This window comes from Polyergus mexicanus, unplaced genomic scaffold (assembly GCF_030449975.1).
Source record: "Polyergus mexicanus isolate NDT 795.1 unplaced genomic scaffold, iyPolMexi1.0 SCAF_22, whole genome shotgun sequence".
Classification (NCBI taxonomy): Eukaryota; Metazoa; Arthropoda; class Insecta; order Hymenoptera; family Formicidae; genus Polyergus; species Polyergus mexicanus.
In genome coordinates, this window is record NW_027223342.1 from 4,844,592 (window position 1) to 4,866,373 (window position 21,782).

Here is a 21,782-nt window from a genome sequence, read left to right on the forward strand (position 1 = left end):
ATATTTTCTTCTCCCTTTCCTCATCTTATCTCTTCCTATCTTTTTCTTCCAACTCCCTCATATCCTATTCTTTCCTCTTCCCCTTCCTGTACTCCTCTTTCTCTCAAGAATTCCTTCCTTTCTTGTTCCCAGCTCCCTATCACTCTCCCTCTTCTCCATCTTTTCTTCATCTCTTCCCAGCATTTCCTTGCTACTTCCTCCCTTTTCCTTCCTCTAATCTCCTTTCAAAATTCCATACCTTTCTTCCTCCTCTCCCTCTCATCAGTCCTCTTCCCACTTCCTCCCTTACCATATATCCTGGCGTCCTCCAGTTCAGTCCCATTGTCCATCTTATATACCTGTCATGTATTCCCTCTATCTCCCTTCTCTCCCTCCACCCTCAAACTTCCGCCCCATATCCCATTACTGTCTATACTAACGTGTCGTATAGCCACATTCTCCTTTCCCAGTCCTTTCCCCATAGTCTCATTCCTATTCCCCATACTTCCCTCATCACCGCTGCTGCCCTTCTTCCTCTTTCTCTCACATGTGCCTCTTGCCCTCCGTTCCTCTGTATGGTATATCCTAAATATCTAAACTCTTTCACCTCCTCTATCTTTTTCCCTTTCCATCTCTAATCTACCTTTTTACTCCTACCCCCTCCCTTCCTAAATCTTATTACCTTTGTCTTTTCCGCATTTAATTCTAGTCCTTTTCTTGTTAAATACCTATCCAATCTACTCAACATCGCTCTCATGTCCTGTTCCTCTTCCGCCATCAACACTACATCATCCGCATATGCTAACGTAAATACTTTCCCTTCCCCCAATCTCACTCCTCCACCCATGTTTCCATTAATATCACAATCTCTCATTCCTTTATCCTCTGCCAAAAATCCCTATCCTTGTTCCCTATCCCCGCTACGTTCCAAAACGTTATTTTCCATCTTCCCTCCAGTGCTTCCCTTCTCTTCTTCTTCTCTTTACCCCTCTCCTTTTCCCATCATCTCCTGTCCTTCTCCCCTTTCTACCCATATTCTGCCCTCCCCATCCCTTAATTTCTCCTCTTGTTCCTCCCATCTCCACCATTTCCCCTCTATTTGTATCTTCCCATATTCCACCCATACTCTCTTCCCCTTCCCTCTTTCTCTTCTTGCTATGTCCTCTAGTTTCCACCTCATTCTTCGTTTCTTCCACATTAAATCATCTTCTATTCTAACTTCCTTATCTTCTTCCTTTACTTCTTTCCTCTTTTTCATTAATTCTATCTTCTCCTGCATTGTACTTACCTTTATTATCGTCATCCCCTTCTCCCCCTCTTTCCTCCCTCCTATATTTCTCACTTCCTCTATTTTTGCTTCCACTCCTAACTCTCTTATTATTTCCCCTATTTTCTTTTCTACCTCCTTCTCCCCTCCTTTCACTTCTTTTATCACTATATTCTTCCTTCTCTCCTCTCTTTCCCTCATTTCCCTCCACTTTTCCATCTCTTTCATTCTCCCTTCCATTCTCTCCCCTCCCCTTATCCCTTTCTCTTCCTCTCTTTGTCTCATCCCTCTCATTCCTTCTTCTAGAGGAGCTGGCTTATTGAACAGAGCGATAAACGCGCTCCCCTTCGAATTACCCGGATATCAATTTTGTGGACCAGGTATTCGTCTCGCGAAACGATTCGCGCTAGGCGATCGAGGGATCAATCCTCTAGACGCAGCCTGTCGCGAGCACAACATCGCGTACTCGCGAAGCGGCGAGCTAGCCGATCGACATGTCGCCGACCGCGCGCTTGCCGAAAAAGCGCGCGAGCGCGTCACGGCGAGCGGCTCGACTCTCGGCGAGAGAGCCGCCGCGACAGCTGTATGGATGGCTATGAAATCAAAAACGAAACTCGAAATGGGTATGGCGAGAATCAAGAGAAAGAAGAGAAAGAAGAGCAAAAGGAGAATGACCGCTACGAGGAAAAGAACGCTTCCGATAGCGAAACACGGCGGCTTTTTGACCCTGTTGCCGTTATTGGGAGTTCTCGGTTCTTTGGCTGGAGGAGCAGCGGGAATAGCGAAAGCTGAACGATAACAAAGCGGCGCGACGACAGTTAGAGGAACTGCAACGTCACAATCGCACAATGGAAGGTCATAGTTTATACCTCGCACCATACAAGCGTGGAAGTGACGTGTCCGCGATGAGAAGAAGAAGAAACGCTAAAAAAACTTCGCGTAAACCGACGCTAGAGATTCTCCCATCCGTCGGAGCAACGACGAACGAACAGTTAAATCGCACAGCGATATTCTCACTTTAGAGGCGTGTTTATGCGCGACGCACTTCCGTCGCGAGCGCGCCGCAATGAAAGCGGCATCGTAAATTTAGATAATGCGTCCGGACCAGAGACTCATTGGGTAGCATACGCGAAAAAAGGGGACGGCGCGATCTATTACGATGCTTTCGGCAATCTTCGTCCTCCGCGCGAACTCGCGCGTTACCTCGGGCACGACGCGAATATCCGGTACAATCGCCGCTCCGAGCAGACGCGCGATCAAAATATATGCAGGCAATTAAGTCTTCGATTTCTCAGAAATCTTGATTGGAGGAATCGCCGACTATAATATCGGCCATCATTCATCGATCGAGCGCAGTTCGATCGCTCTTGCCGATCATGTTGCTGACTCTCACTCTTTCCAGACGAAGCAGCGTTCTCGCGGCGAGTTATTTCCCACCTCTGAATTTAAACGTCGACGATTACGAATTAGGTTTAACCAATTTCGAAACTTATAACACGATACCAAATGTAAATTTCACTAATAATAAATTTTACTTCGATGATAACGATGAGGATATCGCGATTCCGGTGGGATCTTACGAGTTAAGCGCTATAAGCGCGTATTTAAGAGCCGCGATTCGTCGTAAACGACGAGCGAGAGAGGAGAGGCGAGAGCGCGAAAATGAGGAACCAGAAACGAGCGATGACGATTACATATACAACGCTGGCGACGACCGCGACGAATATTTCGAAGACGATGAGAATGGTGATAAGAGTGAAAGTTCTATAACGCTTCGCGGTAACGATAACATTATGAGAAGCGAGATTAAGTGCGCCTAAGGAGTAAATTTCACAAAACCCGATAATATCGGTTCGCTACTAGGTTTTTCGTCTCGCGTGTTACAACCGAATAAATGGTACGCGTCCGATAAGCCGATAAATATGTAACGATGCATCCCCCATCGTTACCCGGCAAGTAGTCAGCCGGAAGTCTGCCGCTCGGCGAACACCAGCCAAGCAGTGGCAGAAGCGCCTAGCGCCCTTTTAAGACTCAAATTACCGCCGTTGCGGTAAACAACCGTACGGCCGTTATACGGCCGCCGTTACGCCGAAAACCGAGCACAGCCGAATGCTGCCGGAAGATCTCGAGCGTCACCCGCCGAAACACCGCGTCGTTTCGCCCAGGGGAAGCGACGCGTTTACTGTAATAATTACCCGCCGAAAACAACGCGTTGTTATCCCCACCCGGGGCGAACGACGCACTTACCGCTAGACGCTCGGGGATGAAAAGGCAGCATTTCGGCATCCCAGTACCAGACCGGTATCTGAATCCGCTCAAGCAGTACGCTCCGAGAGATGATACTAGATCCGACCCTAAATTCGCAGCAACGACGGAACGTGAGGTTGATGTATTCGCAGCCTCCGCCGAGCATTCTCGGTTTCCGTGCAGTTTCCGAAATCCTCACGTAAATCCGACCAACTCGACGAGAGCGGAGTGTTCGCCGCTCTCCTAGATTACGGTCTACTATCCGACCGCTCCAGCCAGCTGGACCGTGGGTTTGCGAGTTCGCTGCCCCGTCGAGCTTTCTCGACTCCGCCGAGCTATCCTCGACTCCGCGTACGGAAGCAGGGATGGAGAGTTTTCCGCCCGATCGAGGGTACTCGATCTCCGATCGCTTTCCCCCTACTTCGCGAAAATAATTACCGCACCGAAATACCTGTCGCATACTACTCCATTGTATTCCGCAAAATAAACACGGCCTTGCCGTACACACGCCGATCGACCGCGCCCTGTTTCTTGCGCATCTCGCGCGCCGTCAAAATAAACACGGCCTTACCGTACGCTACCGCCAAATATCTTAAGCGGTTCGATATATCGAACATCGCGCAGCGAATAACAAACGCGAATCGCAACTACCGCGTTGCATCAGCCACCGCGCGAAATATATTGTAAATCGACCATTGCCGAAAGAGGCAAATAAAGACGATACTTTTTAACTCAATCTTTTCGTGTGTCTCATCTTTTCACGAGCCCTGATCCCGACCGAGTTCATCCGCGCACGCTCGCGAAAAGTAACCGCGTTACATTGGCGCCCGAACAGTAGGACCGTCCGGGACACACGATTTTTTTTCTCTAACGGCGTAGTCGATAACCGAGCGTTATGAAGACCTGGCTATACACGCTCTCGAAAGAGCAACTAATAACTATAGCCACGCAACATGGCATCGAGACGTCCGGCACACTCGATGTCATCCGCAGCCGAATGAGTCAATACGTGGACTCACACCCGGACGAATTTGTGGCCCAAGGCCCGGACACCCGGAACACGCGGACGCCCCCGCGAATAGAGATCGCGGCACCGAGCGCACACCGCAACGAAAGGCGCAAATTCGAACCATCTGCAACCACACAAATGCTAGAGCAGCTGCGGAAATGGAGACGTCCATTCAACGGTCGCGACCCCATCGCGTTCCTGGAACGCGTAGACGACCTCCGCGCGGACTACGGGTACTCTGGCGAGCAATTAATGAAGGGGCTGTCCGAGCTCCTACGCGGAGAGGCCGTCGCATGGGCACGGAATCACCGCGAAGACTGACGGACGTGGGGGAATTTTTGTAACGCCATTCGACGGCGGTATCTGCCCCCACGGTATAACGAAGAGCTCCAACAGCAAATCGCTGAACGAAAACAAAAGGGGGACAAGAAATCCGCATCATACGCGGACGAGATGACCCTCATACGCCGAGCCGGGGGTTCACCCGCGACCAGAGACTGTCACGAATTTACACGAATATGCGACCCGAATATAAGAGGTACGTCAAACGCCGGGACGTGCACGACTTGAATGAATTATTCGATGACGCCGCGGAGTTCGAGCGGATCGAGCAGGAGCAGCCGAGTCGGAGACCGTACGGCGCTACAACACCGACCGTAACGACCGCGTATGACCGGGAGGAGTGCTGTTGGCGATGCAGACAACGGGGGCACACCCGGTTTCAATGCAAGCAAACTCCACGACGATTCTGCTCGCAGTGCGGGAAGGACGGAATCCTGACCGCCAACTGCTATCCACCGTCGGGAACAGACGCGCCGGGAGTACCATGGTCGAATCCCGGACGCCCAGAACCCAGTAAAATAAATATACACCGCGGCCACACATTACGGCAACCGTTCACGGGCATCCCGTGGAAGCCTTACTAGACTCGGGCTCAGAGGTTTCATTTGTCAATGCCCAAACCATCGAGACGATGAAGAAACTCGGCATCGCACCCAGCGAAGAAGACGGCCAGGTACAGATGGCCGACGGAACCGCCGCCCGGACCCTCGGGAAGGTCCGACTACCGATATACCTGCAAGGACGAACGTACGTCCGACTTCTGGATCCTACCGACACTCCGCGATGCCGCATTATTTGAAATCGATCTATGGGCCCGTCTGGGGCTCGCGATCGCACCGCCACGACGACGATGAGCCCGGTACAGCCAGCCGACCTGCGGGAAAACCAGCGGCCTGGCTACCCGGACAAAGGAAGAAGAGAACCGCCTGAGGGACTTCCTAAAACACAAACTCCAAAAATTCCAGACGGTCACAGGGCCGACCCCGCTGGTCGAGCACCATATTCGATTAACCCGGACCATACCAATTAAGCAAAAATACCGGCCACGCAATCCGGCCATGCAAGCCATCATTGACACGGAAGTCGAGGAAATGGAAAAAGCGGGAGTAATCGAGCCATCTCGAAGTGCATGCAGCTCGCCCGTAGTGGTCGTCCGGAAGAAGGACGGGAAACACCGTTTTTGCATCGACTTTCGGAAGGTCAACGAGGTCACCGAGAATAATGCCTACCCGCTGCCGCAAGTCACCGCCACCTTGGAAAAACTACGCGGCACCCGGTATCTAACAACGCTCGATTTAAAGTGCGGGTACTGGCAAGTACTCTTGGCACCCGAAAGCCGACCGATCACAGCATTCACCGTACCGGGAAAAGGCTTACTGCAATTCCGGGTGATGCCTTTCGGGCTGCATTCCGCCCCGGCCACGTTTCAGCGCCTGCTCGATATCGTCATCGGACCCGCGCTCGAACCGAACGTCTTCGTGTATTTAGACGACATTATAATAATCAGCCGCACGTTCAACGAACATTTAGACTTGCTCGCCGAAGTATTCCGCCGCCTCCCACAGGCCCGCCTCCGGTTAAACCCAGACAAATGTCGATTTTGCGTCGACAACCTAAAATATCTGGGGCACGTTGTCGATCGTACCGGAATCCACACTGACCCCAACAAGGTCAGCGCAGTCGCGAATTGGGCTGAAACCCGCTCGGTGAAGCAAATCCGACAGTTCCTCGGGATGGCGTCATGGTATCGCCGATTCATCAAAAATTTCTCGATGCTAGCCGCACCCCTCACGCAATTAACCAAGAAGAACGCCCGCTGTGCATTGGGGGCGGAAGAAGCCGCCGCGTTGCGACAATTAAAACACGCGTTAACCACCGCGCCCGTACTCGCATGCCCGGATTTTAACCGCCGTTTCTTCCTACAAACGGACGCGAGTACCAGCGGTCTCGGAGCCGTCCTCACGCAATATCACAAGGACGGCGAACGCGTCATCGCCTACGCGAGTCGCACGCTATCCGGCGCCGAAAGGAATTATAGCGCCACGGAGTTCGAATGTTTCGCGGTTGTCTGGGGCATACGGAGAATGCGAAATTATTTGGAAGGGTATGCCTTCACCGTCAAGACGGATCATCAGTCCTTACGCTGGTTACAAAAACTAGAAACTCCGACTGGACGACTCGCCCGCTGGCTATTCGAGCTCCAGCAATTTGACTACGAGATCAAATACCGACGAGGAGCGCTAAACCGCGTAGCCGACGCGCTCTCACGAAAATCGGAAGTAAACGCGATCCAACCGATACGTTGCCGCTGGTACAACCGCTTGCTAAACAAAATCCGACGCAACCCCGCTGCGCACCCGGATTACCGAATCACGAACAACGAGCTCTACCGCCACCTCCTCCACAGTTTAAACTTCAAAGAAACATCCGCCGACGAACAGTGGAAGCGGTGCATGCCCCGCGAGCAACGCGGAGAGATCCTCCGGCAGTACCACGATGCCTCCACGACCGGGCACGGGGGGGGTCGCGAAAACCATCGCCCGCATTGCCGAAAATTTGTATTGGGCCGGGATGTTCCGGGAAATCGCCAACTACGTCCGACACTGCACCAAATGCCTAACGCATAAACCAGTACAGCAAAAACCGACCGGACACATGCACGCGACAAAAGTTAACCGCCCCTGGGAATGTCACGGTCGACCTAGTGGGACCGCTCCCCCGATCACGCCGGGGGCACGTATGGCTGCTAGTCATGCAAGACCGATTTTCAAAATGGGTAGAATCTCGCCGTTAAGAAAAGCCACGGCACCGGCCGTAACACGCGAAATCACGGAAAGCGTAATCCTGCGAAACGGCCGCCCCGATATCATTATATCGGACAACGGGACGCAATTTAAGTCCGCACCGCTAACAGCGAGGCTCAAGGCCTTCAATATCGAGCATCGTACCGCACCCGTCCGCAGCCCGCATTGTAACCCCGTAGAACGCACCAACCGCATGATAAAAACAATGGTGGCGCAATATGTAGACCGCGACCACCGAGAGTGGGACGAACATCTCCTTGCGCTACAATTCGCTTACAACACCGTCAAACACGACGCCACAGGATACACGCCGGCATATTTAAATCACGGACGCGAATTAGTTCCGCCTGCCCCCGCCCTCCCAACACCTACGGAGGCCCCAGTTTATTTTGGAAGCGAAACTACCCGCTATCCAACAAAACAAATGCATTTAATGCAAAACTGGCGCCAAAATTCATCGGCCCGCTAGAAGTACGTCGGTTTACTTCGCCGGTAATCGTCGACCTCCGGAATTAACGCGGGAAATGGTACCGCTATACACATATCCAGGACCTAAAACCCGCTCCCGGCAAAAAACATTGATACCGACGACAATAACAATACAGAGGATCCAGACAATAACATCAATATTGACGAAAACAATGACGAGGAAGGCAAAGATGAAAACGAGGAAAACAACCCCACCACGGATTAAAAGCAGAAATCCGAAGGAAAAAAGTAACTAGAAAAGATCACGAGCTCAGAAGCTTTCAAGATGAGCATCGAGAAAGATATTTTGGAGGCAATAAACGAGATCCTGGGAGAGCCCGAGCCGCCGTATGGCACAGGCAAGCATCGCCGATCTCCTGGCCGCCACCACCGAAACGGCTGCTGAAAGTCGGCACCGCCATCCAGCGGTCCGACAGGACAAACCAACGAAAGCTGGCCATGTTGGCCACACCGCCGCCGCCGTCACCGTTACGCCGATAGACCGATAAGGCCGCCAGCCAAGCGACCAAGGTCGCCATCGGGCCAGGAGCAGACACCAGAGGAAAGGACGCCGGGGGAAACACCACCCGCTCCCCCATGCCCAAAATCTTGGTCCCGATGGGCCCCGCGCCGCCACCGCCGATCATGGTGGAACTAGAGCCGGGACTAACAGCGCCGATCTCCGAAGCGACGCGTTTACCGTAATAATTACCCGCCGAAAACAACGCGTCGTTATCCCCACCCGGGAGCGAACGACGCAATTACCGCTAGACGCTCAAGGATAAAAAGGCAGCATTTTGGCATCTCAGCACCAGACCGGTAGACTAGTAGCTGAATCTGTTCGAGCAGTACGCTCCGAGAGACGATACCAGATCCGATCCTAAATTCGTAGCAACGACGGAACGTGAAGTTGACGTGTTCGCAGCTTCCGCCGAGCATTCTCGGTTTCCGTGCAGTCTCCGAAATCCTCACGTAAATCCGACCAACTCGACGAGAGCGGAGTGTTCGCTGCTCTCCTAGATTACGGTCTACTATCCGACCACTCCAGCCAGCCGGACCGTGGGTTTGCAAGTTTGCTGCTCCGTCGAGCTTTCTCGACTCCGCCGAGCTATCCTCGATTCCGCGTAGGGAAGCAGAGACGGACAGTTCTCCGCCCGATCGAGGGTAGGCGATCTCCGATCGCCTTCCCCCTACAACTGGGAATACGCGAATAATCACGCGACAACGATCTACCACGTTTTTACGATACTTGTGAAGATAATCACCGCGCCGAAATACCTGTCGCATACTACTCCATTGTATTCTGCGCACCGTCAAAATAAACCCGGCCTTGCCGTACACGCGCCGACCGACCGCGTCCTGTTTCTTGCGCGTCTCGCGCGCCGTCAAAATAAACACGGCCTTGCCGTACTCGCGCCGACGACCGCGTCCGGTTTCTTGCGAATTCCGCGCGCCGTCAAAATAAACACGGCCTTGCCGTACGCTACCGCCGAATATCTTAAGTGGTTCGATATATCGAACATCGCGCAGCGAATAACGAACGCGAATCGCAGCTACCGCGTTGCATCAGCCACCGCGCGAAATATATTGTAAATCGACCATTGCCGAAAGAGGCAAATAAAGACAATACCTTCTAACTCAATCTTCTCACCTTTTTACGAGCCCTGATCCCGACCGAGTTCATCCGCACACGCTCGCGAAAAGTAACCTCGTTACAAATATTATGGCCATTAACCTCATTCAGGTAGAGTGCAACGTCACGACAGGGGCGTATCACAACGACAAATCCGCGCATACTATACACGAGTTCGCGTCTAACGTTCCACCCGGATATAAAATGTCGGAGATTCCGGCGCAGATCATTTACCTCCCGATCATCGCGCGGACCATTACCGATATAAACGTGGGTGTTGTGGATCAGAACGGAAAACTGATTGATTTTCGCAGCGAGGAGATCACGGTTCGTCTGCACATGCGGCGAAAACGGTAGAGAGGCGCGCGATGCTCGTAGTGAACGGGTCGAACGCGAGAAACGCGCCCGTCGTCGCGTCGCGTCGCCCCTAGACGCAAAAAAGAGAAGGAAGAAGGGAGGAAGACTGACCGTCGCCAACGCGGCTTTCCTGCGCTCCTTAGCATTCGTCGTGCCGAGGACCGCTCCGTAAAAGCGGAATGTGCGACATTCTGAGCATCGATGGGGAGCCGGTCTTCGACGATTGCATCGTCAAGATCGAGACTCACACGTACAACCCTTACGCCAATACCACGTTCGAGAATAGCGATGAGAGACGAATTCCTATACAACAGCAGGATTTGTACACATTACCCTGCGACAGTTTTCTCTACATCGAAGGCAGACTCGAGTCGAAGGAGGCGCCGAGCGCGCAAGGGGAAGTCGCGTCAGTGACGAGACTGGTGAACGATTGCGCGGCGTTTATGTTCGAGGAGGTTCGCTACGAGCTCGACGGCGTGGAGATCGATCGAAGCAGAAACGTCGGAATAACGAGCACGATCAAGAATTACGCGTCGCTGAGGGTCGAAAGAGGCAAAATATTAAAAAACGCCGAATGGGAGTTATCGGCGACAACTCACTCGTCGATCGGCGATTTTAATTTTTGCGTACTTCTCAACATGCTATTAGGTTTTTGCGAAGATTACAAGCGCGTTGTAATTAACGCGCGACACGAACTTATTCTAATACGAGCGCGCAACGATTACAATTGCATCATATCGCGTGAAACGCAAGAACCTAAAATCGTTTTGTTAAAAATACAATGGCGAATGCCTCATATAGTATTAAACGACGTTAATAAATTAAGATTATTGCGCACGTTGGATAGCGGACGATACCTATAGCGATAGCGTCGCTTTTCGCTCGTGGGATCTCTACGAGTTTCCGTTTCTACAGAGCACGACCAAACACTCGTGGGCCGTAAAAGCGGCGACGCAGCTCGAGAAAGCGCGATACATTATCTTCACGCTACAATCCGGAAAGAAGAACGTTCTGTCCGAGGAGCCTTCTTTATTCGACGATTGCAAACTGACTAATGTCAAGCTGTATCTTAATTCCGATTTTTATCCTTACGACGACATGAATCTGGATTTCGATAAGCACAAAGTCGCCGTGTTATATGACATGTACTCGAACTTTCCAAAAACGTACTACGGATGCGTCAACGACGAAGCGCTTTTAAATCTGAATAAATTTTTAGCCCACGGCCCGCTCGTAGTCATCGACTGTTCTCGACAGAACGAGTCGATCAAAAGCGCCACCGTGGACGTTCGCGTAGAGTTCGACTGCAAGGAGAACATCCCCTCTAACACCACAGCCTACTGTCTTATCATTCACGATCGAGTGGTAGAGTACAGTCCGCTCACCAACGTCGTGCGCAGAATCATGTAAGCGCGACGATATTCGAAAAAGTATGGAGAGAGAATAAAGCGCTTAAGAAGAAATCTAAGAGGGGACACTTCGAGTACCGCTAACAACGATGGACGCACCGATCTTCGTCGATCTTCAAGGTTTCGTAGTTAACGAGAGATTCGTCGCGAAAGAAGTAGTCGTGTAAGGAAATGACGCATCACATCTTTCGCCCGCCGATGTCGTGGAATCTGCTCACGAGAGCGGAAAAATCGCGAGCGTGTTGGCTGACATCTAATCATCACCAGCTAAAGTGGAACGATGGACACGTGAATTACGGGTCGATGAAGAGATTCTTTCGGGATGCCGTGTGTCGAGGATCTAGCCCCGATTCGACGGTGCGGATCTACGTCAAAGGTTACAAGAAGAAGTGGCTGATCGAGATCTTGGGAAACGTCGCCGACGATCGCCGTTTGCCCGGCGACCTTCGACGGTCCGGGAGGAGCCCTAGCTCACGCGTTCTTTCCCTTTGGAGCGACCGACTTCACGTCGGAGATACACGTCGACTATTCGGAACTGTGGCACGTGTATCTAAACAAGAATCATCCCGACACGCATCACCTGCTGCAAACGCTAACGTACGAGATCGGCCACGCGTTGAGTCTACAGCACAGCATGCGCAATGACTCGATAATGTTCCCGTATATATCCGTCATAGAGAATCAATTTCCGATTAAGCTGAGCATAGAGGACGTTCTCGCTATACAGAATCTGTACGAATCTCACGACGATGGAAATTATCCGACGGCGACTCCCGCGACCACCGCGGCGCCCACGACGACAAGCGTCGCGCCGACCGACCTAGCGCGCGCGGATCTTTGCGCGTTGCGGCGCATGGACGCCGCGCTGATAATGAATCGCCGATTGTACATAGCTAATCGCCGCAACGTGTGGTGGACCAAGAGACGCTACGGTAGACCCATGACGCTCACGGATTACGCGAAGTTTCTTCCGGCGAATTTCACGCGCCTATCCGCCGCGTATTGAAGACCCTCGGGCGATCTCGCGCTATTCGCGGACGATTTGATCTACCTCGCGGAATATCCCAGCCTTAAGCTAAAATCGGGTTGGCCGAGATATCTCCACGATATCGGACTTCCCCGAAACGTTAAGATCAACGCAGCGATAAACATGCACACGGGACAAACCTACGCTATCTACGACGATGATAAGGTCGCGGAGATCGACGAGTGTCACATGATAGTCGTTAGACATGCTCCGTTAAAAGATATATTTCGCGGAATTCCGTTCGCGATAACGTCGGCCTTCCGATACATCGACGGAAATCTATATTTCTTCGCCAAACGTCAATTTTACTTTGTGTCAACCGCATCGTTCCATCTTTAAGCGGTTTAACCGCGCACGTGGATAACAAGCTGACTCGTTTCCTTGACATCGCGGCAGGCGCTCGCGATACGACGCTTATTCCCACGATGACACGCGATAGCGATAACTTCGACCGCAACGATCTGATCGATTGTGAGCTGCAGGCTCTGCTCTTCGGGGAATCGTGATACGCTTACCCGTGTACTCGTATTATCGCATTATTGATATATAAAATATTGTATTATTAATATATTAAAAATATCGTAAAAGGAAACAATAAAAACTCTCCTCCTCTCTCGCTAGAACGACGATATCTCTTTATTCCACGACCTTTCGACAATACGCCGTCTCGCTCGTATCGCCGCTAAACCGTTGATCTCTCCGTTCGATCGCCCTCCGACGATCCTCCGTCTCCCTCGACGCCGGATACCCGGCGTCCGTTCGCGGATCGCGCGCTAGAAACGGCGCGCGTCCTTAAAGAATCGCGATACCGGATCGCGCGCTAGAAGCGGCGCAAGGGGTCGCCGTCACCCCTTCCTAAAGAACGAATCGCGCCAAGGTCGAGTCGCATCGGGGAAGAAACCGCAATTCTCCTTTCGCGTGAAAATAGCGATCTCTCTTTATTTCACAACCTTTTAATAATTCGCTATCTAGTTCGAGCGATAAGCGCGCTCGTATCGCCGCTACACCGTTGTCTCTCCGTTCGATCGCCCTCCGACGATCCTCCGTCTCCCTCGACGCCGGATACCCGGCGTCCGTTCGGGGATCGCGCGCTAGAAACGGCGCGCGTCCTTAAAGAATCGCGATAGCGGATCGCGCGTTAAAAACGGCGCGAGGAGTCGCCGTCACCCTTTCCTAAAGAACGAGTCGCGCCAAAATCGTTATATCAAATATTATATTATTAATATATTAAAAATATCGTAAAAGGAAACAATAAAAACGCTCCTTCTCTCTCGCTAGAACGACGATGTCTCTTTATTCCACGACCTTTCGATGATCCGCCGTCTCGCTCGAGCGATAAGCGCGCTCGTATCGCAGCTAACGCGCGCCGCGAAAAGAGGGAAGCGATAAAAAACGCTCCTCTCTCCATTCGACCGCTCTCCGACGATCCTCCGTCCCCCTCGACGCCGGATATCCGGCGTCCGCTCGCGGATCGCGCGCTGGAAGCCGCGCGCGCCCTCCAAAGAATCGCGATAGCGGATCGCGCGCTAGAAGCGACGCGCTTCCCTAAAGAACGAGTCGCGTCAAGGTCGAGTCGGGGAGGTACCGCGACCCCTGATCGACCCGAGCGCCATCTTCCGGGCGATCTCGTCGACTCGTACCCGCTCCCCCGTGATGTCACGCGCCCCCCCGACCCCTCTCTCTTCTCGCCACGCTTTCCCCCCGGCTGCGCTTTCCGTCTCGCCATACGTACTCCCCCCCTCCGGCACCCTCAACCCCCCACGGTTGTCATTCCATCTCTTTCTAGGCATATCTCTATCCTTTTCTCTCTCACGGACTTCTCTCTCGCACTCATGGAACTAAATGGGCTTGAAACCAACCTAATTATCCTACTTATATATATATATATATATATATATATATATATATATATATATATACACAAATCGATTATTTTGGGGACCTTTTTTTTCGATTAAAATGACAATTGTATACATTGCGTAATTAGCTATTGATTTGTGTATTTTACATGTATTTAATGTATGATACCTAATAATGGATATACGTACAGATAAGTATATAGTGATTACTTCAGGGACTTTAGATGTTTATTGATTACTTTGGGGTATTTTATATTCTGAAAGAAAAAGAGAATATAAACTTATTCTAAATATGATTTAAAAGGACAGAAACATATATTATTTACGACACAATTGTTATCAAAGGTGATTACATAAATAAAAAAGAAATTATATTTTCTATATAAAAAAAATTTCCAGTAACAATATATTTTAACGTTACTGTTTTTATCAAACGATTTAATGTGTTAAATTTTATTTATTTTAAAAAGAGATCCAAAGATTTTAAAGAGATCCAAAGTCTTTGTAGAACTCAAAAAAGAAAGTATTTTATTTAGCCATGCTGCGATTGTTCACTGTTTTCGCTGATTAATTATTCGTACTTCATTAATGTGATTGACCAATTGTTATATCGTTAATATTATATGTCTGTTCTTCTTTTAAATCATATTTAAACATATTAAAATAAGTTTATATTCAGAATATATGAAATACACATTCTAAAATAATCAATATACATTTAAAGTCCGCAAACTAATCATTATATATTTATCTGTACATATATCCATTATTAGATAATTAATTTTTTTATTCACAAAAATATTATTTTTTATTTTCTCATCTTATCTACTACAAAAGTCATTTTATCCACATATGGGGCAAAACGATGAAACTGATCTCAAAAAATTTAAATACAAAAAATCTGATTTATTTATGAAATTTTCAATTTCTGCAGATGATAAGCAAAACTTCAACTAATGAAGAGAAATAAATCATTATTTTTACATCATTACACAAATCAGGAAAAATCAACAAACCTTAAGACGAATATCACATAAGAGTCGAACTTGTATTTGAAACATTTTTTCTCGTATTTTCTTCAATTTTTAAATTATCTGTTTGCAAAATTAAAAGCGGGATATCCTATATATACATATATAAAAATATAATTAATTAAAAATGAGTATATACTAAGAAATGTAATTATTGTATACATTAACAAATATGTCCATCTTCTATATATTTAATTATACATGTTGAGAAAGAGAGAGAGAGAGAGAGAGAGAGAGAGAGAGAGATCGTCCCCGAAATAACCATTGCGTTCATAAATTGTCCTCAAAATAATCGGTACATATAATTTGCATAAATATATAAAATAATCTATATAAATATAAAATGTATATAACTACATAAAAGAATATGACAATGACAATATTTTTAAAAAAATATTAAATATCGCTCTCACATCTTTAGAAAATATTAACATAAAAAAATCTACTTCATATCACTCATGTTTCGGATGTAAAACGAGATCTAAAAAAGTATAAATCCTTATAGTTCCTCCACTTTTTATGCAAAGCGAGGTTCTATATTTTACGTCCGGTGTTTTCGATGCGAAACAGAGTCTAAAAATTCTCTTTCTTTATTAATTCTTTATATAATTCTTTAAATAATTTTATTTTCTATTCTAATATATTTCACATTCAAAAAATCAATGTGTATGGTTTCGATTCTCTTTCGTCCATGCATTCATTTGACATAAAAGTAAAATAATTGTTTTAATACAATTTATATAAAGATCGATAATAAAAAAAAATTAATATATGAGATATATGCTACCCATATTAAATACATACATCACATCATATTTACATACACACACACAAACACATGCGCGCGCGCGCACATGCATACATACGAACTTAGTAGTAGAACTAGGAGAGTTCTAACGCTGGTCCTCCGAGGGGTATGCGGGGCGAGGGGAAACCGTGCGGGCGAGGGGGCATGACGTCACGCGGGCGGAGGGGGATTTTGGCGGCGCGGGGGAATGCCGACAAGGTAATATAGTTTTTCAAACAGAAACAAAAAAAAAAACATTATCCTTTTCATTTTTCTAAGAAGATGGGCTTATTGGGAGTCGGGATATGTTTATAATCGGCTTATGTATTACAAAGATGGGATGCCGATGTCCGGATCCTCGAATTTACATTATATTATATTATATTATATTATATTATATTATATTATATTATAAACAAATAGCGTCTCGTAAGATTGCACGTGCGGCCGAATCGGCGCGGTGTATTACAAAGGCGGGTTATTATATTTATATTATATTATGAACAAATAGCGTCTCGCAAGATTGCACGTGCGACCGAATCGGCGCGGTGTCCTCTTCATTTCTTTTCTAGGAAGAGGATAAAGAAGAGAAAAAAACAAACAAAAAAAAAGATATAATAAAAGATAAAAGATTAGCGGAATTTTTTGGTGGAAAAACTAAAAGATACCGACTAGATAATAAAGTTCTTCTAACAAAATACCCAACAAGCACAGCTGCACATAATGACAATAATTTTTTCTAACGAAATATTCAATAAACACGGCTGGATCCGCAGCAATAAAAATACTCATAAGAAAATAGAATTTTCTCTAACATGATCACGTGCGAAGGAACCCTCGAACCGATATCCAAACGCACCAATCGACGATTACTACGAGTAAAATACGAAAAGTAGGAGAAACACCCCGTCTAATGAGAACACTGGCATGATTTTTAACTTATTAAAGTTGGAAGATCCCCACTTATGCACAAGTCCAATTCGTTAAATCTTAGAGACACCTTACTCCCACGCAATTTTTTAGGAAGAGCCGATTTTATCACTGTGAAAATGGAAAGAAATAATTTCGAGGCAATATTAGACGAGTCGCCTTTTTTCCGATGCGACAGGACACTCTCATCTGAACCAGTGACAACATTACGTGGTGAAGTAAAGTGAAGTGAAGTGAAGTAAAGTTACAAAAATATCTGTCAATAATAAGACATCCGTTTTTAAATATGCCATCGCTGATCGATGCTGTTTTGTGTCGAGGCCGCCTTAATGCGGCATGGTGGGCGGAAGACCTCGTGATGGGGCTACTGAGAGCCATTTTAAATCTGGTGGTTTTTCAAAGAGTGAGTAATATTTGTTTTATATTAAAATTATGTTTTATATATGATATCAATTATTTCTAATATATTATATATTATAATATATTATAATATATTTTAATTTTGATTTATAGTATCAATATGCGGGCGATATACAAATTCCGGGGTTTATAAATATTAAAAACCGGCAATATTTGAGAGCGCTGCGGCGACACGACCGCGAATACGCACAAGACGTTTGGCAAGACAACGGCTCCGACGGTCTCTATTTAGACCTGTGACGTCTCTTCGGTCTCGAACCCTACGAGGAGGACATAGAGGAATTATGGGGTTGATTGTAAGTATCTATTTTAAAAAAATATAAAATATTAAAAAAAAATTAAATTAGTATAATAATAAGACTTTTATTTTTCTGTTTCAGAAGGAGCGCCGCCTGTATATATATATTTTTATTATTTTTTATTTTCATTATTTTTTTTATTTTTATTATTACTTTTAACACACACACACACACACACACACACACACACATTTGTATTATATACACAATTTCAAATAAATATTATTATTATTATTAGATTTTAAATAAATATTATTATTATTATTATTAGATTTTAAAAATGTCGATTATTTCTGTGCTTCCTTCTTTCCTTTTCCTACTCGTGCATGTCTCGCGCTATCTTTCTCCCACACCTATAGAATGCTTTCCTTTTCCTACTCGCGAACGCCTCGCGCTATCCTTCTCCCACCCGGTCGCGCCACAGTTACATATCTATCTTATATGCGGGGAAAGGAAGCGAAAGAAATAAATATTTTTTTCTTTTCATTTTTTTTTAGCACATTTATTTATGTTAAAATACATCACCTCGTCTCAAGGTTTCAGACAAAATTTCATCCACAGCATAAGCCAATAGTTCGCAATCTATGATAGATGTTTTATCAAAAACATCGCGCAAGATTTTAACAGCATTATCTTTCTCGACGCCAAACATATTACCTTGCAAATTAACAACAAATCGATCGAAACTCTCATTTACAGCTTCTAAATTCTCGCACAGCTTCACATATTCATGATTAACACAGTGTTCGAGTTCGAATAAGAAAAATATAGTTGACGGTTTCATGTACAAGCAAGAATCGCGCAACGTAAGTTTTACAACACTCGTATCGTGTATTTTAACAATCTCGATTGTTAAATCGTTAATCCATATTGGTATATGATCGGGCGTTCGCACAAGTCGTTCAACGTCCACTCGTTTCAGCATTAGCGATTCCCATGTGTCAATAGATAATACGATTTGATTGCCTCGATTATCGCCGAGATGTAATTCCACGTAAGATGTGATTCCACGCTGTGATTCAACGCTGATTCCAATATCCAAGTATTTATACGTAGTGCGCGTCAAAGCGAATCTGCGTACCAAAATACGTGGTATACAACGAGGTTTACCGTGTCTGAAAAATACGATTAAATATGAAATAGCATGGAAAAAACATAATATATATATATATATATATATATATATATAAATTTGTGATACTTACAAATCAAGCGGTTTCTTGTACGGCCTAATTTCATCTCGAGGAACGTAATAATTCATGCGTCTGCCACCGTTGCTGTTTCCTTCGGCGGAGTCCATTTCTCTAAGTTATGAGAAGTAGAACGGTTGACGCGACACTGATCGTGTAAAAACTAACCGAGTATATGCTTATTTTCAAAAATATGATGTGGTGGGAGATTAATGCTCAAAAAATTTAGGAGAAGGGGCAACGATCAATGTTAAAAGAATTCTTAGAAATAACTTGCGAGGAAAGGAGTGGGGAGAATAAGAAATAAAAAACATTAAATACGTTTATACATTTTATTTATAAAAATATTTATTTAACGTTGCAACCACCAGTTAAATATTTTTAATACATTCTGTAACGCGCAATTCTTAACATGTTTTCCACATCGTATAGTATTAGTAACATCTAGATTATTTAAAGATTCAATATCTTCGTAATCAGCATCCAAAGTTTCGATGATTAGGTTTTCTCTCGCATAATTCTCAAGTAAATCCACCAGCCATTCTCGTTTCTGGCATCCCTTGACGTACACGAGAATCGACGTATCGCCACCCTCTTCTGTTCCAAGTACGGCTGATGTAATCAAGCGTTTAGCCATGCTGTACGGTACGTTTCCGTCTTCCCATCGTAATCCATGGTGATTCGCGATCAGCCAGGAAGCACACGATTTGTCGGATTTTGTAAGGAGATTCCATGGTAGGGGGTATGTAAAAATGTAATGCGCCAGAACGGTCCCCTTTCTCAGCACCGCCACCTCCTTTACGACAAATTTCATCCCGACGAAGAATCCTTGTAGGTCCACGAACGTTGGTACGGACATGACGTTTTTTATATCAACACGTCGAGAAGAAGAAGACTGCGATTGATCCTGATGTATTATAGATTTTATATCGTCTCATTCTCCCCTCCCCCACACTTAGGTGATTTTGCGCACAACATTGGTCAACGGGTTGTACTGAATCACGCGATCGTGTATGATGAGGCAGTACGCTGTGGTATTCGGCGGCACGTTCTCCTTACACTCGAATTCCAATCTCACATCCACGGTTGCGCTTTTGACCGATTCGTTTTGTCGAGAGCAATCGATGATCACGAATGGACCGTTACGTAAAAATTGCGTGACGGTGAGACTCGGCTCGAGATACTCGTATCCGTAATAATTTTTGCAGAAACGTTGATACGTGTCGTACAAAATCGACCATCTGTTTTTATCGAAATCCAGATTCATATCGTCGTACGGATAACATTCCGAGTTCAGATAGAGTTTCACGTTGGTCAATTTGCAGTCGTCGAATCGACTCGTATCCTCGGACATGACGTTCTTCCGACCTGTCTGCAGAACAAAAACAACGTATCGCGGCTTCTCCAGCTGAGTCGCGGTCTTAATGGGCCACGAATGTTTGGTTGTACGCTGCAATAGCGGAAATTCGTACAGATCCCACGAGCGGAAACCCATACTGAGGTATTGTCCGCTTTCCAAGGCGCGCAGCATCGATAACTTGTTAATCTCGTTCAATACGACGTGCGGCATTCGCCATTGTATCTTGAATATGTCGATCACAGGCTCCAACACCAAATTTCCAATCAGGCAATTGTTATCGTTGCGCGATCGTATTAAGATCAATTCGTGACGAGCGTTAATCACCACGCGCCTGTAATCCTCGCAAAATCCCAATAACATGTAGAGCGGTACGCAAAAATTAAAGTATCCATTCGTGTTAATAGGCGAATCCCAGCCGGCGTTTCTCATAATCACGGTTCTATCGGATGATATCGTTACATAGTTCTTGAGTGTGCTGGTTATTCCCACATTTCTGCTACGATCAATCTCCACACCGTCGAGTTCGTATCGAATCTCATCAAACATGAACGCGACGCAATTATTCCCCAGTACAACATCAAACCCTTCAGCTGGTTTGTTTATCACTAGTTTTCCCTCGATGTACAGAAAACTCTCATACGGCAAAGTATACAGATCCTGTTGTTGTATGGGTATTCGTATCTCATCGCTGTGCTCAAACGTCGTATTGGCGTACGGGTTGTACGTGTGAGTCTCGATCTTGACGATACGATCGTCAAAGACCGGTTCACCTCCGATATTAAGGATATCGGTCATGTTTTCTTAGATATTTCGCACCGCGAATCCCAAAGATTGTAAAAATTTAACGTTCGATGCGTTGAGCTTCTTTCTGATCTTTTTAGCGCAACCTAATGATGGTGATGATGATGATGATGATGATGATGATCGGATGATATCATCAATCGGTACCGTAAAGATATTATTATCTTTCGCGTGTTTCGAGTCGTTCAACACGAGCATCTCATGTATCGCACGCTAATTTTGTCGCCGTCGTACGTGCAATCTGATGGTAATCTCTTCTCCTCGAAAATCGAGCAATCGTCCGTCTTGATCCGCGACGCGTATCGTTAGATCCGTAATGCTCCGCGCGATGATCGGCAGGTAAATGATCTGCGCCGGCGTTTCCGATATCTTATATCCTGGCGGAACGCTCGGTGAAAATTCATGTATCGTATGAACACGTTTGCCGTTGCTGAATGCACCCGCGGTCACGTTACACTCTACGCGGATAATGTTTACGTTGATGATATTAATCGGTATGTCCGATTGATACCACTGTTTCGGTTGCAATATACGCTTCGACGAGAATCCCAGCAGCGATCCAA

The 21,782-nt window shown here is 46.6% G+C and overlaps 1 protein-coding gene and 1 pseudogene across 1 annotated transcript; both read right to left on the reverse strand.

The window, feature by feature from the left end:
- The window catches only part of LOC138942304 (uncharacterized), a 65,074-nt pseudogene that overhangs the window by 20,022 nt on the left and 23,270 nt on the right, over positions 1–21,782 (reverse strand).
- Positions 18,380–19,168, reverse strand: LOC138942443 (uncharacterized). Its single transcript, XM_070312681.1, has 2 exons — positions 19,074–19,168; positions 18,380–18,983 (listed from the first exon to the last, which is right to left on the reverse strand). The coding sequence occupies exons 1-2, from the start codon at positions 19,166–19,168 to the stop codon at positions 18,380–18,382; spliced, it is 699 nt and encodes a 232-aa protein (XP_070168782.1).